At 53.6% G+C, this 17,108-nt stretch overlaps 6 protein-coding genes across 6 annotated transcripts; 4 read left to right on the plus strand and 2 right to left on the minus strand.

Annotated features, from left to right (window-relative positions):
- Positions 1 to 459: 459 nt before the first annotated feature.
- Positions 460 to 2,255, minus strand: AB675_9392 (4-coumarate--CoA ligase-like 7; the record flags this gene model as incomplete). Its single annotated transcript, XM_018149921.1, has 2 exons — positions 460 to 795; positions 849 to 2,255. 2 exons carry the CDS (start codon positions 2,253 to 2,255, stop codon positions 460 to 462), a joined length of 1,743 nt encoding a protein of 580 aa, XP_018001360.1.
- A 3,035-nt stretch (positions 2,256 to 5,290) lies between these two features.
- AB675_9393 (Cell wall integrity and stress response component 4) lies at positions 5,291 to 6,735 on the plus strand (the record flags this gene model as incomplete). The annotated part of the gene is made up of 4 exons (XM_018149922.1): positions 5,291 to 5,414; positions 5,469 to 5,746; positions 6,045 to 6,665; positions 6,715 to 6,735. The coding sequence occupies 4 exons, from the start codon at positions 5,291 to 5,293 to the stop codon at positions 6,733 to 6,735; spliced, it is 1,044 nt and encodes a 347-aa protein (XP_018001365.1).
- Positions 6,736 to 7,912: 1,177 nt separating this feature from the next.
- Positions 7,913 to 9,809, plus strand: AB675_9394 (uncharacterized protein; the record flags this gene model as incomplete). The annotated part of the gene is made up of 3 exons (XM_018149923.1): positions 7,913 to 9,353; positions 9,395 to 9,495; positions 9,567 to 9,809. 3 exons carry the CDS (start codon positions 7,913 to 7,915, stop codon positions 9,807 to 9,809), a joined length of 1,785 nt encoding a protein of 594 aa, XP_018001676.1.
- A 1,074-nt stretch (positions 9,810 to 10,883) lies between these two features.
- On the plus strand, positions 10,884 to 12,517 carry AB675_9395 (uncharacterized protein; the record flags this gene model as incomplete). The annotated part of the gene is made up of 4 exons (XM_018149924.1): positions 10,884 to 11,205; positions 11,323 to 11,638; positions 11,722 to 12,358; positions 12,440 to 12,517. The coding sequence occupies 4 exons, from the start codon at positions 10,884 to 10,886 to the stop codon at positions 12,515 to 12,517; spliced, it is 1,353 nt and encodes a 450-aa protein (XP_018001650.1).
- A 1,032-nt stretch (positions 12,518 to 13,549) lies between these two features.
- On the plus strand, positions 13,550 to 14,239 carry AB675_9396 (uncharacterized protein; the record flags this gene model as incomplete). The annotated part of the gene is made up of 1 exon (XM_018149925.1): positions 13,550 to 14,239. One exon carries the CDS (start codon positions 13,550 to 13,552, stop codon positions 14,237 to 14,239), a length of 690 nt encoding a protein of 229 aa, XP_018001580.1.
- A 1,712-nt stretch (positions 14,240 to 15,951) lies between these two features.
- Positions 15,952 to 16,841, minus strand: AB675_9398 (putative isochorismatase family protein; the record flags this gene model as incomplete). The annotated part of the gene is made up of 3 exons (XM_018149926.1): positions 15,952 to 16,239; positions 16,430 to 16,643; positions 16,735 to 16,841. 3 exons carry the CDS (start codon positions 16,839 to 16,841, stop codon positions 15,952 to 15,954), a joined length of 609 nt encoding a protein of 202 aa, XP_018001633.1.
- Positions 16,842 to 17,108: the final 267 nt, after the last annotated feature.

Below are 17,108 nucleotides of genomic sequence, written 5' to 3' on the forward strand. Positions count from 1 at the left end.
GTGAGGCCATGTTGAAGCGACGACACGGCAATATGTGCATTTCGAGCGGCGCCTTCCTCCGTTAAGGGAGAGTATGTCGTCTGTAATTGCTGCTTCTGGTTTTGGTAAAGGGTAAAATGTACCGGCCGGCCCAGAATGTGATTGGCTATGAGGAGGTACGATTGTGTACAATATCAATTTACCGGCGGGTGGTGATATCCGGTGTGTTCGATGAAGCGGCTTAAGTTGCTATAAAGAGCAAGCTATAGCATTATATTGCAAGTCTCGATCGGTTGAAACGAGGAACATGCGCTTCGCATTCAATGAGATGATACCAGTTACAAGCGCTCGATATTTTCGATGTAGGGAGATGCCTCACGGTATACATGACGCCAGGCCAGACAAACACATCCTAGCACACGCTGACAGACGACTTTCCCAGTCACGCCAATGTCCCCAACTTCCAGATGTAGGTACCGATCACAGCTTCGCGCCAGCCTTCTTCCTCGCCTCCCTCTCCTTATCCCTCAACATCCTCCTCAGAATCTTACCCGAAGGACTCTTGGGAATGACATCAATAAACTCGACTCCTCCAACCAACCACTTGTGCCGTGCCTTCTCTTTCTCTACGAACTTCTTGATGTTCCTGATCACCATCGCATCTGACTCCTCTAGTCCAACCTCGGTGGACTTGACCACAAATGCTTTCGGCACCTCGCCAGCCCGCTCGTCGTTGACGGGAATGACCGCACAGTCGGCCACTGCTGGATGGTTGAGTAGGCAAGATTCCAGCTCTGCTGGCGCGACTTGTAGACCCTAGACGATCGTCAGTAAGGAAACTGTTTGCTGGAAAGCACTGGAAAACGTACCTTGACCTTGATCAACTCCTTAATCCTGTCCACGACCCAGATATGCTCGTTCCCATTCTCGCTCTTCCTAATCTCGACCTCGTCACCAGTCCGACAGAAGCGTCCTTCGGCCATATCCACGAATGTCTCCTGCGTAGCCTTCTCATTTTTCAAGTAGCCCAACACCACACTTGGCGACTTTACCAGCAGCTCTCCTGGCTGATTGTACCCAGTGATCTCATTGCCCTCCGGAGTTACAACCTTTGCTTCGTATCCTGGCAAAAGGCAGCCTGAGCTTCCGAACCAGATGTCCGATGGATTTGTCGAGCAGACCACCGTGCAGGTCTCGGTCATGCCATAGCCCTGCCTCACCTTCCACTCAGGATACTGCGTGCTGAGGTCTTCAGCAGTCTCCTTACCCAAAGGCGCGGCCCCAGTAAATATCTGCTTGACGGACGTGAGATCGAACTTTGAGAGCGTTGGTCGGTTTTTAACCATGTTAATGATAATCGGCGGCACAATGTACAGAGTGTTGATCTTGTACTTCTGAATCGCAGTGAGATATGATTGCATTTCGAACTTTGGCAGAATGATGACTTTGTCGCCGCGGTACGTGCTCGCATGACAGATGACGATCAAGCCGTAGATGTGGGACTGTGGTAAAAGGCCGAGCGCAACGTCTTGGTAGCCAGGTCCACCGAGCATGTCTCGCCCCGGCGCATCGAATGCTGTGATCTGTAGTGTGTTGGCGATGACATTGCGGTGGGAGATCATGACTCCCTTGGGAAGACCAGATGTGCCAGACGAGTAGCACAAAAAAGCCGTTTGGCGTGCGCCTTGACCTTTAGTCCACTTCAGAGGCTCGACCTCGGGAAGGGATGCGCCTTCTTTCGTGAGTTGCGACAGGCGCTTGAACTCAGGCGGGTAGTCCTTGTCGCCAGGCATCTCGCAGATATAGACCTTCGAGCGAGGGATCTTGGCCTTCTCTGCTGCCTTCAGCGCTGTGTCTAGCAGTGGCAGGACTGTAAACAGGCACTGACAGCCCGAGTTCGTCAACTGATAGTTGAGCTCTTCGGCGGAGTACGCTGCGTTAGCGGGCGATGAGACTCCGTTCAGGCGGTGGATGGCCCAGCTCAGAGTCATGATGTCGACCGTATTCAAGGCGAAGACGCCTGCAACCTTGGAGTATTCATCGCCTTCGTTGACCTTCCAGCCGAGCTCCTTGGATAGCGAACGTGCCAGATATTTGACCCGGTCGGCCTGTTCCTGCATGCTAAATGAGGTTCCTGTGATGCCGCAAACGTAGGGATCCCATGACTTGGCCAGCGGCTTGCGCCCGTGCTCCTCCTTAAGCATGAAATCGCATATTGGTATATCGTCTGGCACCTCAATGTCTTTTGGCACGTTTTCTGGGGGATAGAACACCATGTTGTACGGTGTTTCGAGGGAATTCGGCCGAACGGCAAAGAAGGGAGCAGTCCTCAGTGTGTTTCTTGAGCACTAGGTCTACGAGTTGAGGTAGAAGCGCGAGATATCGAGCGCAGCCTGGTCGCTCTGAGAATCGCAATGGGATGTCAGCGAAATAATATTGATCTCGGATCCTCCAACCTGTGCCTCTGTTAGGTGTTCGTATGGTCGATCGCGGCAGGGCAGCTACGATGTACATTCACGAGCTCTGGTTCTCGAACTGCGACCCCAGTCCCCACCACTGGGAGCGAGACCTCGGCTTTGCGGACGGCGCTATTCCGCTTCCATCCGACATGTCGTCTTCCACCGGAAGGTCGCCAAGTGATTGTGGCCGCGTGTGCGACTGGTAAAGAGAGTCGAGGCTCTTCCTTACCTTGGACCTGTCCGTCGCATGCTTGTATTGGCACGTCGACTCGTCAGACTGGATGCTCAAGTGCACCTGTTGAGGGAGTGGGAGCCGCGAAGCAGTGAGTCTGGCAGCGCATTGATTCAGGACGCCCCGATCAAAGCTAGGCCGTCCGAGCATACGTTCTGCTGCTGCCATGTTGAAGCGACGATGGATGACGATCTTTTTCCCACCTGTGAGCTTGTTGGCATAGGCATCACTTTGTGAAGCCAGAACTCGAATGGTCAATGGCAAATGCCATTGCATTCAGGGTCTCAATCGGATTGTAAACGACCCCTCGTCTTTTGATAAATAGCCGAAGCAATCGAGATTGCCTGGAGCAGATCGCTTGGCTAAGTACTATCTATACATAGGCGGTTTCTCCGTGCAACGGGGGGGCCTCTGTCAGATATCCAGAGAGCTACGCGTAGGAGGTCACTGCTATATGTGGTGTCAATAGTGCTGGCTAGATGCTATTGATATATTGCGCTGTGTCTTTCGTAGAACGACCTCACCAAATATCGCCACGTTGCCAGTGGCAGAGGAGAATGGATCTTCAGAACGAGATTGTATGACGCCATATCGATAAGTCATCTGGGCATCACCGTTGACGGAAAATTAAGGGCCGTTGTTGACACGCCTGGTAATACTTCGTACGGTATGACTGTGACTGTACCTAGTGAATGTAGTTCGCATTCGCGACGACCCTAATCCCAACCATCGAGGAGGACTCTGACACGTGAGACCGGCACAGCGGTATGGATGATGTCTGCGAGCTGGATGTACCGCAAGTCAGATTGCAGCTTACCGGCTTACAACTCATGTCTCAAACTTGATGACAAGTCCACGTAAACAGTGGCCGAGTCGTGGGGAGTCCTCTGGACGCGCGGGGTGAGAGCCCAGGCTCGAGAAAGTTTCTGGGACGGAGGTATTCTGCCGCCTCAGCGTTGTTGGCAGAAGCGCGAAGAGAACTGAGCCTCGGGCCTACCAAGGTATGCTGTCAAAGTGTGGGACTCGTGACCTGAGACGACAACGATGCAACAGGTCGTGGCCTAGTTGCAAAGCATTTGTAGATTCAGCTGTCGATGGCATGTGGCATGTGGTACAAACTACCATGATTTTTTCGTCGACAATTTTTTGGCCTCGAGGAACCCTCTGTGAGGCTAGATGTCTTGTATATGCAGGTTACTGTGCGTCCTGACCAGGGTAGAGCTGTGCAGGACGAGTGAGGGTGAGACCTGGTCTGATCGGTCAATTATCGCCGCCTTACGGCGTGAACGGAAAGAATGCTTGGATACGAATCCTTCGACTCGATAGAAAGTTTCGGGATGCCTCTGCAGGTCTGCTTTCCCTGCTTGATTGTGGCGAGGCTTGCCTGTACTATTCGCTGTACGTACTTAGCAGGAAGATAAGTGCAGCTGCTCTTGACTGTGTCGGTCAACGATGCTGCATGATTGTAGCACACATGCCCGGACAAGTCCAGCGTGTGGGAGAACAAAGGAGCAAGCGAGCAGTGATGATGCCGTCGACTCGTCTTCAGTGGCCAAACGGGATGAGGGGAACTCTGCTGATCGCTCTTGGTGCATTGCTCAACAGGCAAAATCGATCTCTTTGATACACACTTCGTACAGTGCAATTTGGTGGATGGTTGATACTTTAGGACTTCTCGGCCAATTTGAGTGGGTGCCACGGTGGTGATGACGAGGTTTACATCGTTCGAGGATCTTTCTGTTCACCTTCTCTTCCGGCTTGCCGCAGCTAGTGAAGTTTACCCATGATACACATCTGCATGACTGCTCCGACTGCAACAGTCCCGTCAACTTTCAGGCCGAGCTTTTCCTCTGAAGGCCGCCTTGTCTTTTCCTCTCTGTTCAAGTTCATTCTGAAATCTGGAGCTTGACTGTGACTGGTATACAGCATCAGATTACATTTACAGGCAGCTGGCTTTGTCACTTGCAGGCACACTTCAGTCAGGCACAGCCCGGCCTGTTCTCAAACTCCTCTCAGCGTCTCTACAGCGATCTTATAGTGTAAACGTCCTGTGCCATTATTACATGACAAGACGCGACAAGACGCAACGGGGAACCAAGACTTGATCCTTGCAAGTGGACTTTGTGGATCATTCACCATCTCCACCCCATCAGCTTGTTCATATTTCATCTACGATCACCTGTCTACGTTGCAGCCGCCTCTGCATTTCATTTCAGACACCTCCTCGCCGCCGACATCCTCCACTACCGCCCTTCCTCTGCCCTCTCTCAAACCACAACACCGAGGGTCAAACGACTCTCAACGACCTGCTTCGCCAGCCTGCGGTCGTCCAATTTCGTTTGCGAGACTCTGCATTTACTTGCTAGGGTATAGGAACGCAAGCGCCAACATTCCTCGAAACCCCCCCAGAACGATACGCAGATACTCGCCACAGTCGCAACAACCTGCCTCGTCACTGTACGTTGCACTTCATGTCGCCAGTGCTCGTTTGTGAATAGCTCAGAAATTTCGAATATCGCGCCTCGAGCAACTCACGAAATTTGGCGTGAGTTGGAGGAACATACGCGGAAATTATTCGGAGGCCTCGCATAGGCGGAAAAAGACATACACATTCGCAGCAATGCTTCAACAGAGACTATGCACGTTTGTGCTGTTGGTGTTCTCCCTCATGGGGCTCGCCGTCGCACAGAAGCCAGCCATATCATACTGCTCTTCCGTCAATAATGGGTTTTCATATCAAGCTAGTAGGTGTCCCCACAGCGCATGACGCGACGAAGAATTTCCGCTGACAGAGATAGAATCGGATGAGTTCATGACTACTGGCCTATGCGCCGATACTTGCCGTGGATCCTACGCTATGGCCATTGTCCAAGGACACGACTGCTGGTGCTCAAACTATGCTCCTACCAATCAAGTCGATACTCTCGAGTGCAACTCAGGATGTCCAGGCTCCAGTGACGAATGGTGCGGTAATACCGACGAAGGTCTTTTCGGCTACTTCCAGATTGCATTGGGAACCGTCCTCGGCACATCTGGAGGACCTAGCTCAGCAGCGCCTTCAACATCATCCATCTCGGTTAGTACACACCAGGAAATCTCCTCTAGCTCTCCTTCCTCCTCTGCTTCTTCCAGGGCCCCGCGACCCACTACAATGGTAACACTGGTCCCTACGCAGAGTATTCGGGAGACAAGCACTTTTAGCTCTAATTCACCTACTGTTGTCTCTTCGGACTCATCTGAACAAAGTGTATGGACGATCATCTCTTTACAATGTACATTAGCATATATTACTTCCATACTTTACTGCGGGGAGAGCATGGCGACTGCTTTGAGCTAGTGCATACTTCTTGAACTCCTGCTAACTCGTCCTGCAGTCATCGACGAATACTCCTTCACCATCAAGAACATCAGCCCCAGCCTCGGCCTCGGATACTCCATCCATTGTGACCAGCTACATCACCACTGGCGCAGGACCTCCCAGCACCGTGCTCGTCACGCAGACTCCGGTTCCTTCAGAAGATTCTTTAGGCCAATCTGCGACTGCCGGCAGTAAAGGTGGTGTGAGCGGCGGTGCCATCGCCGGCATCGTCATAGGCGTCATCGGTGGTCTAGCAGCAATTGTAGCTGCCGTAGCGTTCTTCTGCTGGCGTCGACGCAAGCAGGAGCGGAGTAGGGAAAGTAGCTTCAGCGCTTCTAGGATTGGTGGTGCAGGGCCCAGCAGCACTGTACCTACCACCAATAGCGTGCCGTCACGACAGGTTAGTCAAATGTCGCAAGCAGGCCTGCTTGGATCGAAGGCACCACGCATCAACACTACTGGGCTAGGTGGGATGTATGGTTCGGATGCCCGAAGCCCAGATGGGGTGAATTCTGCAGTGGACCGTCGGAGTGTGGGCACTGATCAGCGACTGAATCCTTGGGCCATCTATAAGGCGGATGACCAGGCTAGCAGCGTGTCATTGCACGACGAGAGAGACTACTCGCGGCAATTAAGAGTGAGTCATTGTTCCGGACAATCCACGAGGAGAACACTGACATCCGCAGGTCGCAAATCCCGATGAGTGAAACCAGCAAGGAGGTATGATCAATTGGATCATCCATCAATTAATCTGCTCTTTGAGCCTAAGGAAAGGGGCTCAGGTCGACCGTATGCTTGATGCAAGCACATGAAGAGGATCACATCACCGACCTCGCAGTCGGCGAGATCTGGATGCAGAGCACGCCTAGCCGGATCATGTTCGAACACGATATTACGACGAGATGGACTCCCAACACACGAAGGCAGCCTTTCGTAACAGCATTTGCATAGCAATGGAGCAATTACGAGATTTGTACAGCAGCTCGCATCGACACGAGTTGAAGGCGTTCTTGAAATTGGGAGTAGCCCTGGTTGGAAGGTACTTATTGGTGCCGCCAGGAGCGGTCATTGCATCATGTCAATGACGGTGTACTGTACAGAGAGAATGACTTTGTCACGAGAGTCAGAGGTCTCCCAGAGCCAGAGCCAAGTCGGGAGTCAGTTGAATGATGAACATTGAAACTTGAAATCTTAGGCCCTGAAAGAAAGGGCGGCACGCCCCGAAGGTCAAGCCTCTGTGCAGTGTAGATCTTCGTATGTGGCAGGCACGAGAACGGGAGCTTTGTGAGCATGTGCCTGCCCAGGTGGGCTTCAATCATGCAGGCTCCCGGTGCGTGCTTCTTGCCTTACCATTGTCCCATTTAGATGGGCTTGTGTCTTGGTCGTGTATCAGACCCGAGCAAGAATTCTGCGGTTGCACCGTGACCAGCTATGACAACGATAACGTCACATATGCTAGTATTGCTCACCTGTTGGGCCGCAATTGTGTAGGACAAGAAAATGCAGGAAGAAGCAGCTAGGCGAGGAGCGATGACCAGGGTCCCCCACCAGGAAATCCCGCCTGGACTCATGTCTGCCAGGTAATTCGAGATTCCGACTTCGATGCTCGCATCAGCCTCACTGCACGAAGACTCATCCGTGTTTGCCCATCAGTCGCGCCTCTTCTGACAACGCATCCCAGCTGAGGCGTAGTCATCCGCAACGAGCACCTGCATACCACCAACGATTGTCAATCTCATCCACCCCACCTTCTTGTCGGGCTGCAAAGAGCTCGTTCTCGATGCTTCCACACCCTTGACAGCGCATGGTCTGATCCCCCGCATCTCGAGTCAGGATCTGCGTATGACTGCTGTTTGCTCGATGTACGCTTGAAGGGTCTGGAACATGTCTCGACGAGGCGGTAGCGACTACGACGATCGACGGGGCGAGTACATATCCCGCACTCGCTCGCGCTACGACGAGCGAGACTACCGGGACTATGACGATCGGGACTATCGTCGGCCACCTCCAGCACGCGAACGGGAGCGAGAGGTGTTGGTCCGTGAGGAGGTGCGTGAGCGCGATCGAGTAAGGGACGGGCCGGCATACCTGCGAGACGACTATGGCCGGACAGAAGCAGGGCCAATGGTCCTTCGCAAGCGAGAGACTGAGGAATTCGACGTTGTTCATAGACGTCCACGCACACCGTCTCCGGAGCCGGAGAAGGAAGTGAAGAAAGAGGAAATCATCATCAAGACTACAGATGATCATGACCATGGTAGGCGAAGGGATAGATCCATTGAGCGAGAGGAGATCATTATTCGAAAGACCGACGATCGTGACGACGACATTAGAAGTGTGGCAGCTTCTCGTCGAGGTGGGGACCGCGAGAAGGAAGAGATCATCATTCGGCGCACCGAGGAGGATGACACACGTTCAAGACATGGGATTGATCGAGAGAAAGAAGAAATTATAATACGTCGCACCGAGACGGATGACGACCGTTACTCTCGAAGAGGTGGCCGAAGCGATATCGGCAGACTTGACAATCGACCCATCTCCCACGAACGAGAGCGGTCTCGAGTGCGAGGGCGAGAAAGCGATTCGGAGGAGATCATTATTCGCAACGAAGATCGAGGCCGCGGTGACAAGCAACAAGAGATCATCATTCGGCGTCACTCGCGCTCCAACTCGCCATCCTCAATCTCAACTCGAGGCCCTCCTCCGATCCACGCTCCTCCTATCCACCAGGAAATCATCACTCACCACCGCCACATCGACCACGGCTTTGAACGAGCCCGACCTATCTCACGGCCACCCACACCGCCCTCACCGCCTCGACCACGAGAAAGGTCAGAGGAGCGGATCGAGATTCGTCGGTCTGGCGAGCGCGCCAATGGCGAGCATTACAGCGAGGACATTATCATTGACCAGAAGCATGACGATGCCCCACGTGATCGGCGCCCTCGCGATCCGATATATGACGACTATGTCCCTCCCCGACCACTGCCCGGTGCTCTTGCACCATACCGCCCTGAACGCGAACGCTATGATGGGAGTGTCGCAGATGAAGCCGAATACTACAATGATATGGCTATGCGACGTGGCTATCCTGGTGAAGCCTACAATGGCGCAACGAGGGACTGGGGTCTTGTTGATGTACCTCCAGGCACAAGACGAGTGCGTATGGATGGTCAAGGCGGCGGCGGGCAGGAGATCACGTGGCAGCGATACAGCGGGAATAGACGAAGCCGATTCTATCCCGATGATCGAGATCGGGATGGCAGGCCAGATTACTATCCAGCGAAATCGCCCGCCCTGAACCGCCAGGCACGATCGGTCCGCAGTATAGAGGACGACGTGATCCCACGGATGGCCTGTGGACAGAGATCACCAAGGATCTTGTGGTGAAGGAGGCCATCAAAGAGATGGGTTACGAATACGAAGAGACAGAAGAGTTCTACTACATCTTCAAGTACCTCGGATACGTAAGTTTGCCCAGTGCTTGCGAGGTACCATCCCTCTGAGAGAGAAACACAACTGATATGTTCTTCACTAGGACGATATGGCCCGTCTGGTCGGCTTGTCAGACGACATCCGCAAGCAACGCGACCAGCGTGTACGTGAGATTGGTTGGGAGAATCGGGTCATGCCTCCGCCGGGATTGCTGCCTGAGCCACGACCACGGCCCGCAATTGAGCCTCCTCCACGGACCTGGGACCACGAGGAAGACAGGTATATCGAGAGGGAGGTCGTCTACCGAGGAGGCAGGCCGCCTCCGCCGCCAGGTTGGCGGAGATGAGGCTGTCCCCCGCATCCAGATTTTGAGATGCTTGTATGGCGAGAACTGCGATCAGGAAACAGATGGTGGTTGAGCGCTCTGTCAGACTTACGAATTGCAGCATTTGAGCAAGCGATCATGCATTGTTGGCTTCGTCTTTACCGACCTCAGATACGCAGAAAATGGAGTGACGATATGGATGATGATTTGATTGACATCTGGCTTGGAAAGCACGAATCGCGCAACCCAATGAACGACTTCACGAATGACAGACAGCAATGATAGCGAGAGACTTGGTAGCTAGATTGACGACAGAATAGATTACCTACATTACGCTTTCGAGATCTGATGCTTTCCCAGCAAATCATCATGGGCCGTAAACACGGACGGTCCAGGCGATGTTCGCATAGATGTGCGCCCAGGAGCACTCTTTCGCGCGAGATATGATGAAGCTTGCAAAGTTCTAGCTGACTATGGACATGCATCCCGTGGTGTAGCAAAGGTCGTTTGTCACCAGTCGCCCCCATCAACTCGGTACCGATGTTCGCTTGAGCACCCGCTTACGAAACCACCCCTCGGCAATTCCACAACAGCGGTCGTCTAACACTCCTCCGTCACTGCATAACCCCTCCTTTCTCCGCAACAAAGTCTTAACAAGGGCACCCGACCGTAGCTTTTCCGGAACAATTGGGCAGTGTTCATGACGATGGTCACAGTTCTATCGTTAGCCTCGGGCAAGTGGTGGGAGTCCCTCCGCCCAGAGAGTTCCATCGAGAGGTTTGTCAGAAAGTCAGAAATGGAGGAGCTGCATCCGGTCGAGAGAGTGTGGCTCTTGATCATTTGTAACAACGTGTTGTGTGTTTGAACTGGGTATTATAGACAAGAAGCAGCACCACAGCTTGTGGCGTGTAGGCTATAAGTACAAGTGGCTCCAGGTAGGTCTGTGACTCTGGAAGAACTCGACCACTGGTTCGGTCTGGACGACAAGCATTCGCCAGCATCTCACACCAAAAGACCGACACGACCACAACCAAAATCCACGAAATCTTCCCCTGGGACCATTACCAGCACTATCCTCCCTGTCCTGCAGCCAATATGGGAAGTGAAAGCCAGCCCCTCCGCAACTCCGGCATCTACCACAACCTCCCCACCTTCTCGCCATCCATCAAGAACCTGACCGCCATCGTCACCGGCGCTAATGGCATCTCAGGATTCCACACGGTCAGGGCCTTGCTAGACAGTCCGCAGCGATGGAGCAAGATCTATGCCATGAGTCGCAGTCCGCCGCCCAAGGTCATGATGGATCTGTTGACGGAGGAGCAGAGGGCGAAGGTGCAGCATGTCAAGAGTGATTTCTTGGAGGATAGCGAAGTTTTGGCGAAGGCTATGAAGGACGCTGGGGTTGAGAAGGTTGATTGTAAGTTTTGCTTGCTCCGGACTGCGATGGACATGGACAGGGTCTGTTGGGAATGGATGAGATCTCTGCTCAGCATAACCAAAAGCCACGAGCCCCTGACTGACTGATGCACAACAGACGCCTTCTTCTACTCCTACCTCCAGCCCAAACCTCCACCAAACTCGCCTCCCTGGTCCAACGCAGAAGAGCTCTGCAAGGTCAACACTGCCCTTCTCAAGAACTTCCTCGGCGCTCTACCTTTGGTTAATCTCAAGCCCAAGCGGATCCTCTTACAGACCGGCGCAAAGAACTATGGTGTTCATTTGGGACGAGCCCGTGTGCCGTGTTTGGAGTCTGATCCGCAGCCGAAATCGCTGGCGCCGAACTTCTACTACCCACAGGAGGAGGTGCTCTTCGACTATTGCAAGAATAATCCAGAGACGAAATGGAACATGTAAGCTCCTACTCAATAGCCCACGACCATTGCATCTCTTACCCTGTCCTTGCCCCAACGTCACACATACTAATCCCTGCAAGCATAATGCCAGCCTGGATCATCGGCGCTACCACCAATGCTCAGATGAATGCCCTGCACCCCTTCGCCATCTACGCCGCCGTCTCCGCCCACAATTCTGAACCTCTGGTCTTCCCCGGCGACTGGGACTCTTGGCAAGGCGATGCGCACCACTCCTCCGCCCGCCTCACAGGCTATCTGTCCGAATGGGCGATTCTCGAGGAGAAGTGCGCCAATCAGCGCTTCAACTCCCAGGACACCAGCCCGGTCTCGTGGGATCGGTACTTCGAGCGTCTGGCGACCTGGTTCGGCGTCAAAGAGGGAGTCACTCCCCCGGCAGACTCGAATGAGGGATATGGCGCGTTCGAAGGAAAAGGTGGGAAGGAGACGCCTATGGGCTATGGCCCACCTGTCGTCTCTCGCGCGAAGTTCACGTTGAGTGCCTGGGCGCGCAAGGACGAAAATAAGAAGGCGTGGAGGGAGATCATGGAGGCTTCGGGCGGAAAGGTCACGCATGATCCGTTTGAGGATGTTGAGGCGAATTTCACGTTTGGAGACGGGGCGTTCATTAGGGTTGGGTGCTTGGGGATGAATCGGGCAAGGAGGTTGGGGTGGAGTGGGTTTGTTGATACAGTTGAGGCTGTGTGGGAGATGTATATGGTGAGTCTCGCTATTCGTCTCTATGTCGTGAAGCTTTGATGTTGGTGTGAAGAGGCAGATGGCTAACGTTGTACTCTGTAGGAAATGGGAGGCAACGGTAAGGGAGGACTTGGGATGGTGCCGGAGATGAAGGTCAAGGACTCGTTGCCGCTGATTTAATGCGTGCGATGGTGACGGCGACGACGACGTTATTGAGTCGGCAAAGGCCAGAACATAGCGGACGGCTGAACTTTTATTCGTGCTCACGCAGTTGGCTTCCCGAGGTCGGCAGATGTCTATATTAATTCAAATGACACAGCCGCAGCGAGGAGACTGGCTGTGAAATTCGGTCATCCATGTTATTTGATATCTCTTTTGGATCACGCCCAGGCTCGCGAGGTTTGCCTTCCCGAGCTGCAGTGGACACCTTCCATTCCGATGCAGTCAGACGTGGAGCAAGCAATATCCGGAGCGCTTTGCTATTGACGCCGATGCTTTTGTGCATACATCAGTGTCTCATCATCTAGAATTCGCGACACAGGTCACAGCGCTTCTTGAGGGAGACATGGCGGAATTTAAAGTCAGAGTTTCTCCCACAAAATCGCTCGAGGTCCTCCACGCCCATGCCCTTGGCGCGTGCTGTTGCTGCTCACCAATCACACCCTCGGAGCAGCCGCTCGGGATTCACTTCGATTTACCGCCATGACTCTTCTGGACGCCTAAGTCACCACCTCGTTGGACATCTGCAAGCTTATCCATCCACTCTGCTTTACCGTCTTCGACCAACCAGGTGCACAAGCCCAGCAAAGATGACCGTGAATGCCACCTCGCCTAGCTCTATCACCACATGGACCCTGGGCTTTCTGCTGTAGGGTTCTGCTCTTTTGCGCTGTCCTACATTTGAGCGCAGTCTGGCTCGCTCTGTCCAACTGAATCTCGTCTAGATGTTTCTCCTCTTTGCATAGACCCCGTTTGCACTGACAACTCCAGGTCGTCGAGTCTCCAGACCGCAGAGAGGACACTGCGATGCGATGAACTATACATGAACCGACCTTGTCGTTGACCACCTCCAGAACTTTTGCAACATACAGACTGTACCTGAATAGCGGCCCCCAGAAACGGCCTGCTCGCTCGGTCAGCAGGCCCCGCGATCCCGCGACCATACGATAGGAAACGAGACCTAACCGTCGGGCGAAGTGCACATACTACAAAATGCACAAGTCAATATCGATATACACCACACTCCTCTTCCTCCTCCACGTTGCCTACGGGCACACCGTTATTGTCTATCCGGGATGGCGCGGCGACAACCTGCACGCCAACGGCACAGTCGACCAAACGCAAGGTCTCATGCCTGGCGGTCCCGATAATAACCTCTGGCCATATGGCATGCAATGGAACTACCCATGCGGCGGCATGCCAACGTCGACAAATCGCACCAAGTGGCCCACGCTGGGTGGCGCTGTCGCTTTCCAGCCAGGCTGGTTCCAAGGTCACTCATCTGCACAGATATTCATCAACATGGGCTTCGGCACCAACCCGCCCAACATGTCGAATCCAATGATGAATGGTGTCGAGATCGTCGGCCCTACGAACGAGCCATATCCAGGCACGTGGTGTTTTCCCCATGTGCCGCTACCAGCAAACAGGACGGTGAATGTTGGTGACAATGCGACTATACAAGTTATCGAGCTGGCGAAGCATGGAGCCGCACTGTACAATTGTGCGGACATCACTTTTGCAGAGCCGGGCGATCCGGAGATCCCGCTGGTCACGCAGGACAATTGCTTCAACAGTACCTATTTGAGCTATAACCTGGTATTTACGACCGAGAGTCTGTCAATGGCAGCGCCTGCTGTGGAAAGCATGGGCACGGTCTTCGCAGTATCAGTAGCGCCTTGACGGCTTATATGCTGAGCTGAGTTGAGCTTTTGCCTCCAGGGCACATGCCACGAGCAGGAACGAGATCGATGCACTTGGCATGAGGCCCTTGCCTTAGTCTCGAGTTGAGGGACCACATGTGTCGACACGGCTCAGGCGTTCAAAAGGTCCGCAGCATCTTGGGAAGCGATGGTGTCTGCGAGGAATGGAAGCATTGGGTATTTTGTAATTTCGAAATGAATATACTTATTAGCACTCACTGTGGAGTCTCATGACATCCTTTCCCGTGTGATCACGGCCACAACGCGCTTAATAAGATATCAGATATGCACCTAAGTACTCAGTAAAACCACGCCTTCATCGATCCACCTTACTACATGAGCCTGCATCGGCTTTTCCTCGGACCCGCCTTCCAGCCAAGCCGGATGACAGCTAATTCTGCTTTCGACGGCTCTCAGGCAATCGCTCCTGCATCTTACGATTGCTCTGCTCGAAGTCACAGAGCAAGCGCGATGCAAGCGTTCAGTCAGTCAGACAGGAAGGCGCAGATGATGAAAATGTTGTCACACAGGCTCCTCCTTTGCTCGACTCGGACTTGAGCAATGCCCACATCAAGGTAGCGTACGGTAAACTCATCTACACATCAATCCGTTATCCTCACTTCTTGCATCTGTCCTATCTCGTAGCAGCGCAGCGTCCGCCTCTCTCCTCTCGACATGCCGCACACATCGCGTAAGGAGCGGCCAGCTCACGCCAAGCGACAAGAGGTCATCGGCGAAGATGGCTGGACCCAGGTCGTTACACCCTCTAAGAAACGTGACATCGACGCACTAATGCTGCGATTCGGCCGCGGTCATGCCTTTCGGACGGTTGTGGAAGCTACTGAGGACGTCACGATCCTATCAGTGACAAAACGCTTCAATCACCTGAAGCAGCGCTGGCTGCTGTCCGCTCCGCATGCCACGCTTTGTGCAGCACTCAACAGGTTACTCTCACCTCTGCAAGAGAACCACTCTGGGGAATCCGAGGGCTCAGAACTCCAAACCAGAGGCCGCCCCTTAACTCGAGCCCTTCTCCTTGGTTCAGGCAGCTTCTCCTCTTCAGATCCCGGCCGCGCGGGACGAACCGATGTCTCGCTCCTGCAGCTTGCGGTGTTTGTCTCACTGACAGAGGCTATCGTGGCCGCTCAAGGAGAAGCGAAGTTGGAGCTGTATGCACAGGAGCCGGTCTACAATACCCTCGACAAGGAGCTCTTGAACGCCCTGGCAATCAAGGTTATGGATGTTCCTGAGGGTTGGGCAGTACTTGAACAAAGCGACAGAGACGGCCATGTCTTCGTGTACGCCCCAGGCGCGGAGCTGCCGATGGTGTTGAGGATCTGCGCTGCCAGCCCTGCCTGCTATCTGGGCAGTGACCCGGCGCAGTATATCGACAGTTGGACTGGGGATAATGCTGGAAGAGCAGACAATCTGGGAGAGGGATTCGTTTCTGCGATCTCAGGTGTACAGAAATTTCTGGCTTCCTACGACCGCCTCAGACTGCCGGATTTCAGCTTGGCGAATTATCCATTCTATCGTCAGCACTTGTTCTATCGACACTGTCTGAGTCTAGGGACGAGGTATATGCAGCACAAGAAGCACGTGCTAGAGCAGAAGAAGTACGTGCTTTTCTGCGACAGGTGCCCCCGTATGGATCTCCATGACCTCAGCGCCCTTCCATCAAGGTCTCATTTGTCAGTTGACCTCTGTCCCTTTCACGACAGTCCCAAAGGCATCAGCCAGTTCCTTGAGCGCGACTGTCTTCAGCTCCTCGCCCCCAACACCAGGAACATCACGATCGCCAATTGCATCTTCCACAAGAATCACATCGAGACCGCGTTCCGCGGCCGCTCGTGCGGTGGTGCTCACGCATAAGTGCGCCTGATAGCCTGTGAGAACGACCTTCTTGCCGACACTTTCGGGGAGTTTGCTAAGGTATTCGTCTAAGTCGGTGGAGGCGAAGGAGGATGGGTGGTTTTTGTACTGTTTCGGAACGAGTATCAGTTGTCAGTCGTTGAACTATGCACTACGGGAAAGCTTGTGGCTAGGCCGGGCTGGACCCGAGGAATGGGCGGAGCCCCAGTGATGCTTCTGGCAGATGTGTCTTCAGCCCCAGATGAAGCCTGACGAGCTCGAGATCACGATGAATGAAAATGATAGGGGGAACACTCACAATGACATGCTCCCCATCCTTGGGCTTCAACTCTGCAAACTCCTCCGCCAGCGGCGTGTTGGGAGTAAAGACTGGTGCACCCTCTGGCGTCTGCTGGAGGACATGAACGATATTTGCGCCCTTGTGCGGCGAAGAGCGGTACTTCTCGAGCAGATTTGCGATGCCAGCGCGCGTGTTCTTGACGTTCACGGTTTTGCAGAGGCCGTCTGCGTACCTTTTCGTGGGAGTCGTTAGCTGATGTAGGTCACAAGATGATCGTCACAACGACGATGTGAATCTCGATCGCTTGACGGGAAAGCACTCACTCGTTCTGCGCATCAATGATAATCAACGTGCTGTCCTTCACAGTCGCTGTTGACGGCGGGACGCCGATCATGGCACGGAAGGACTGGACCTGTGTAGAGGACGCCATTCCGTTGGTGGCTTGACTGTACTACCGTTTGGTGACTTAGTGTTCGAATGTGAAAGACTGCTGTGGTTTTGCGGAAGAGCGATATCCCAAGTGAGGCGATCGCCTTCAGGTATACAATATGCTAGTAGCCGCTCGTCCGTAAACAGCAGTGGTGATCGGCTCCCGGTGCTAGAGCGGCAGTATGCAATGTAGAAGCAGCAAGAACTCGCTTGTCAGATCTCGTGCGTTACCGGAAGGAATTGCAAGGGACAACTACAGCTATGATCT

This window comes from Cyphellophora attinorum, assembly GCF_001299255.1.
Source record: "Cyphellophora attinorum strain CBS 131958 chromosome Unknown Contig9, whole genome shotgun sequence".
Taxonomy (NCBI): domain Eukaryota; kingdom Fungi; phylum Ascomycota; class Eurotiomycetes; order Chaetothyriales; family Cyphellophoraceae; genus Cyphellophora; species Cyphellophora attinorum.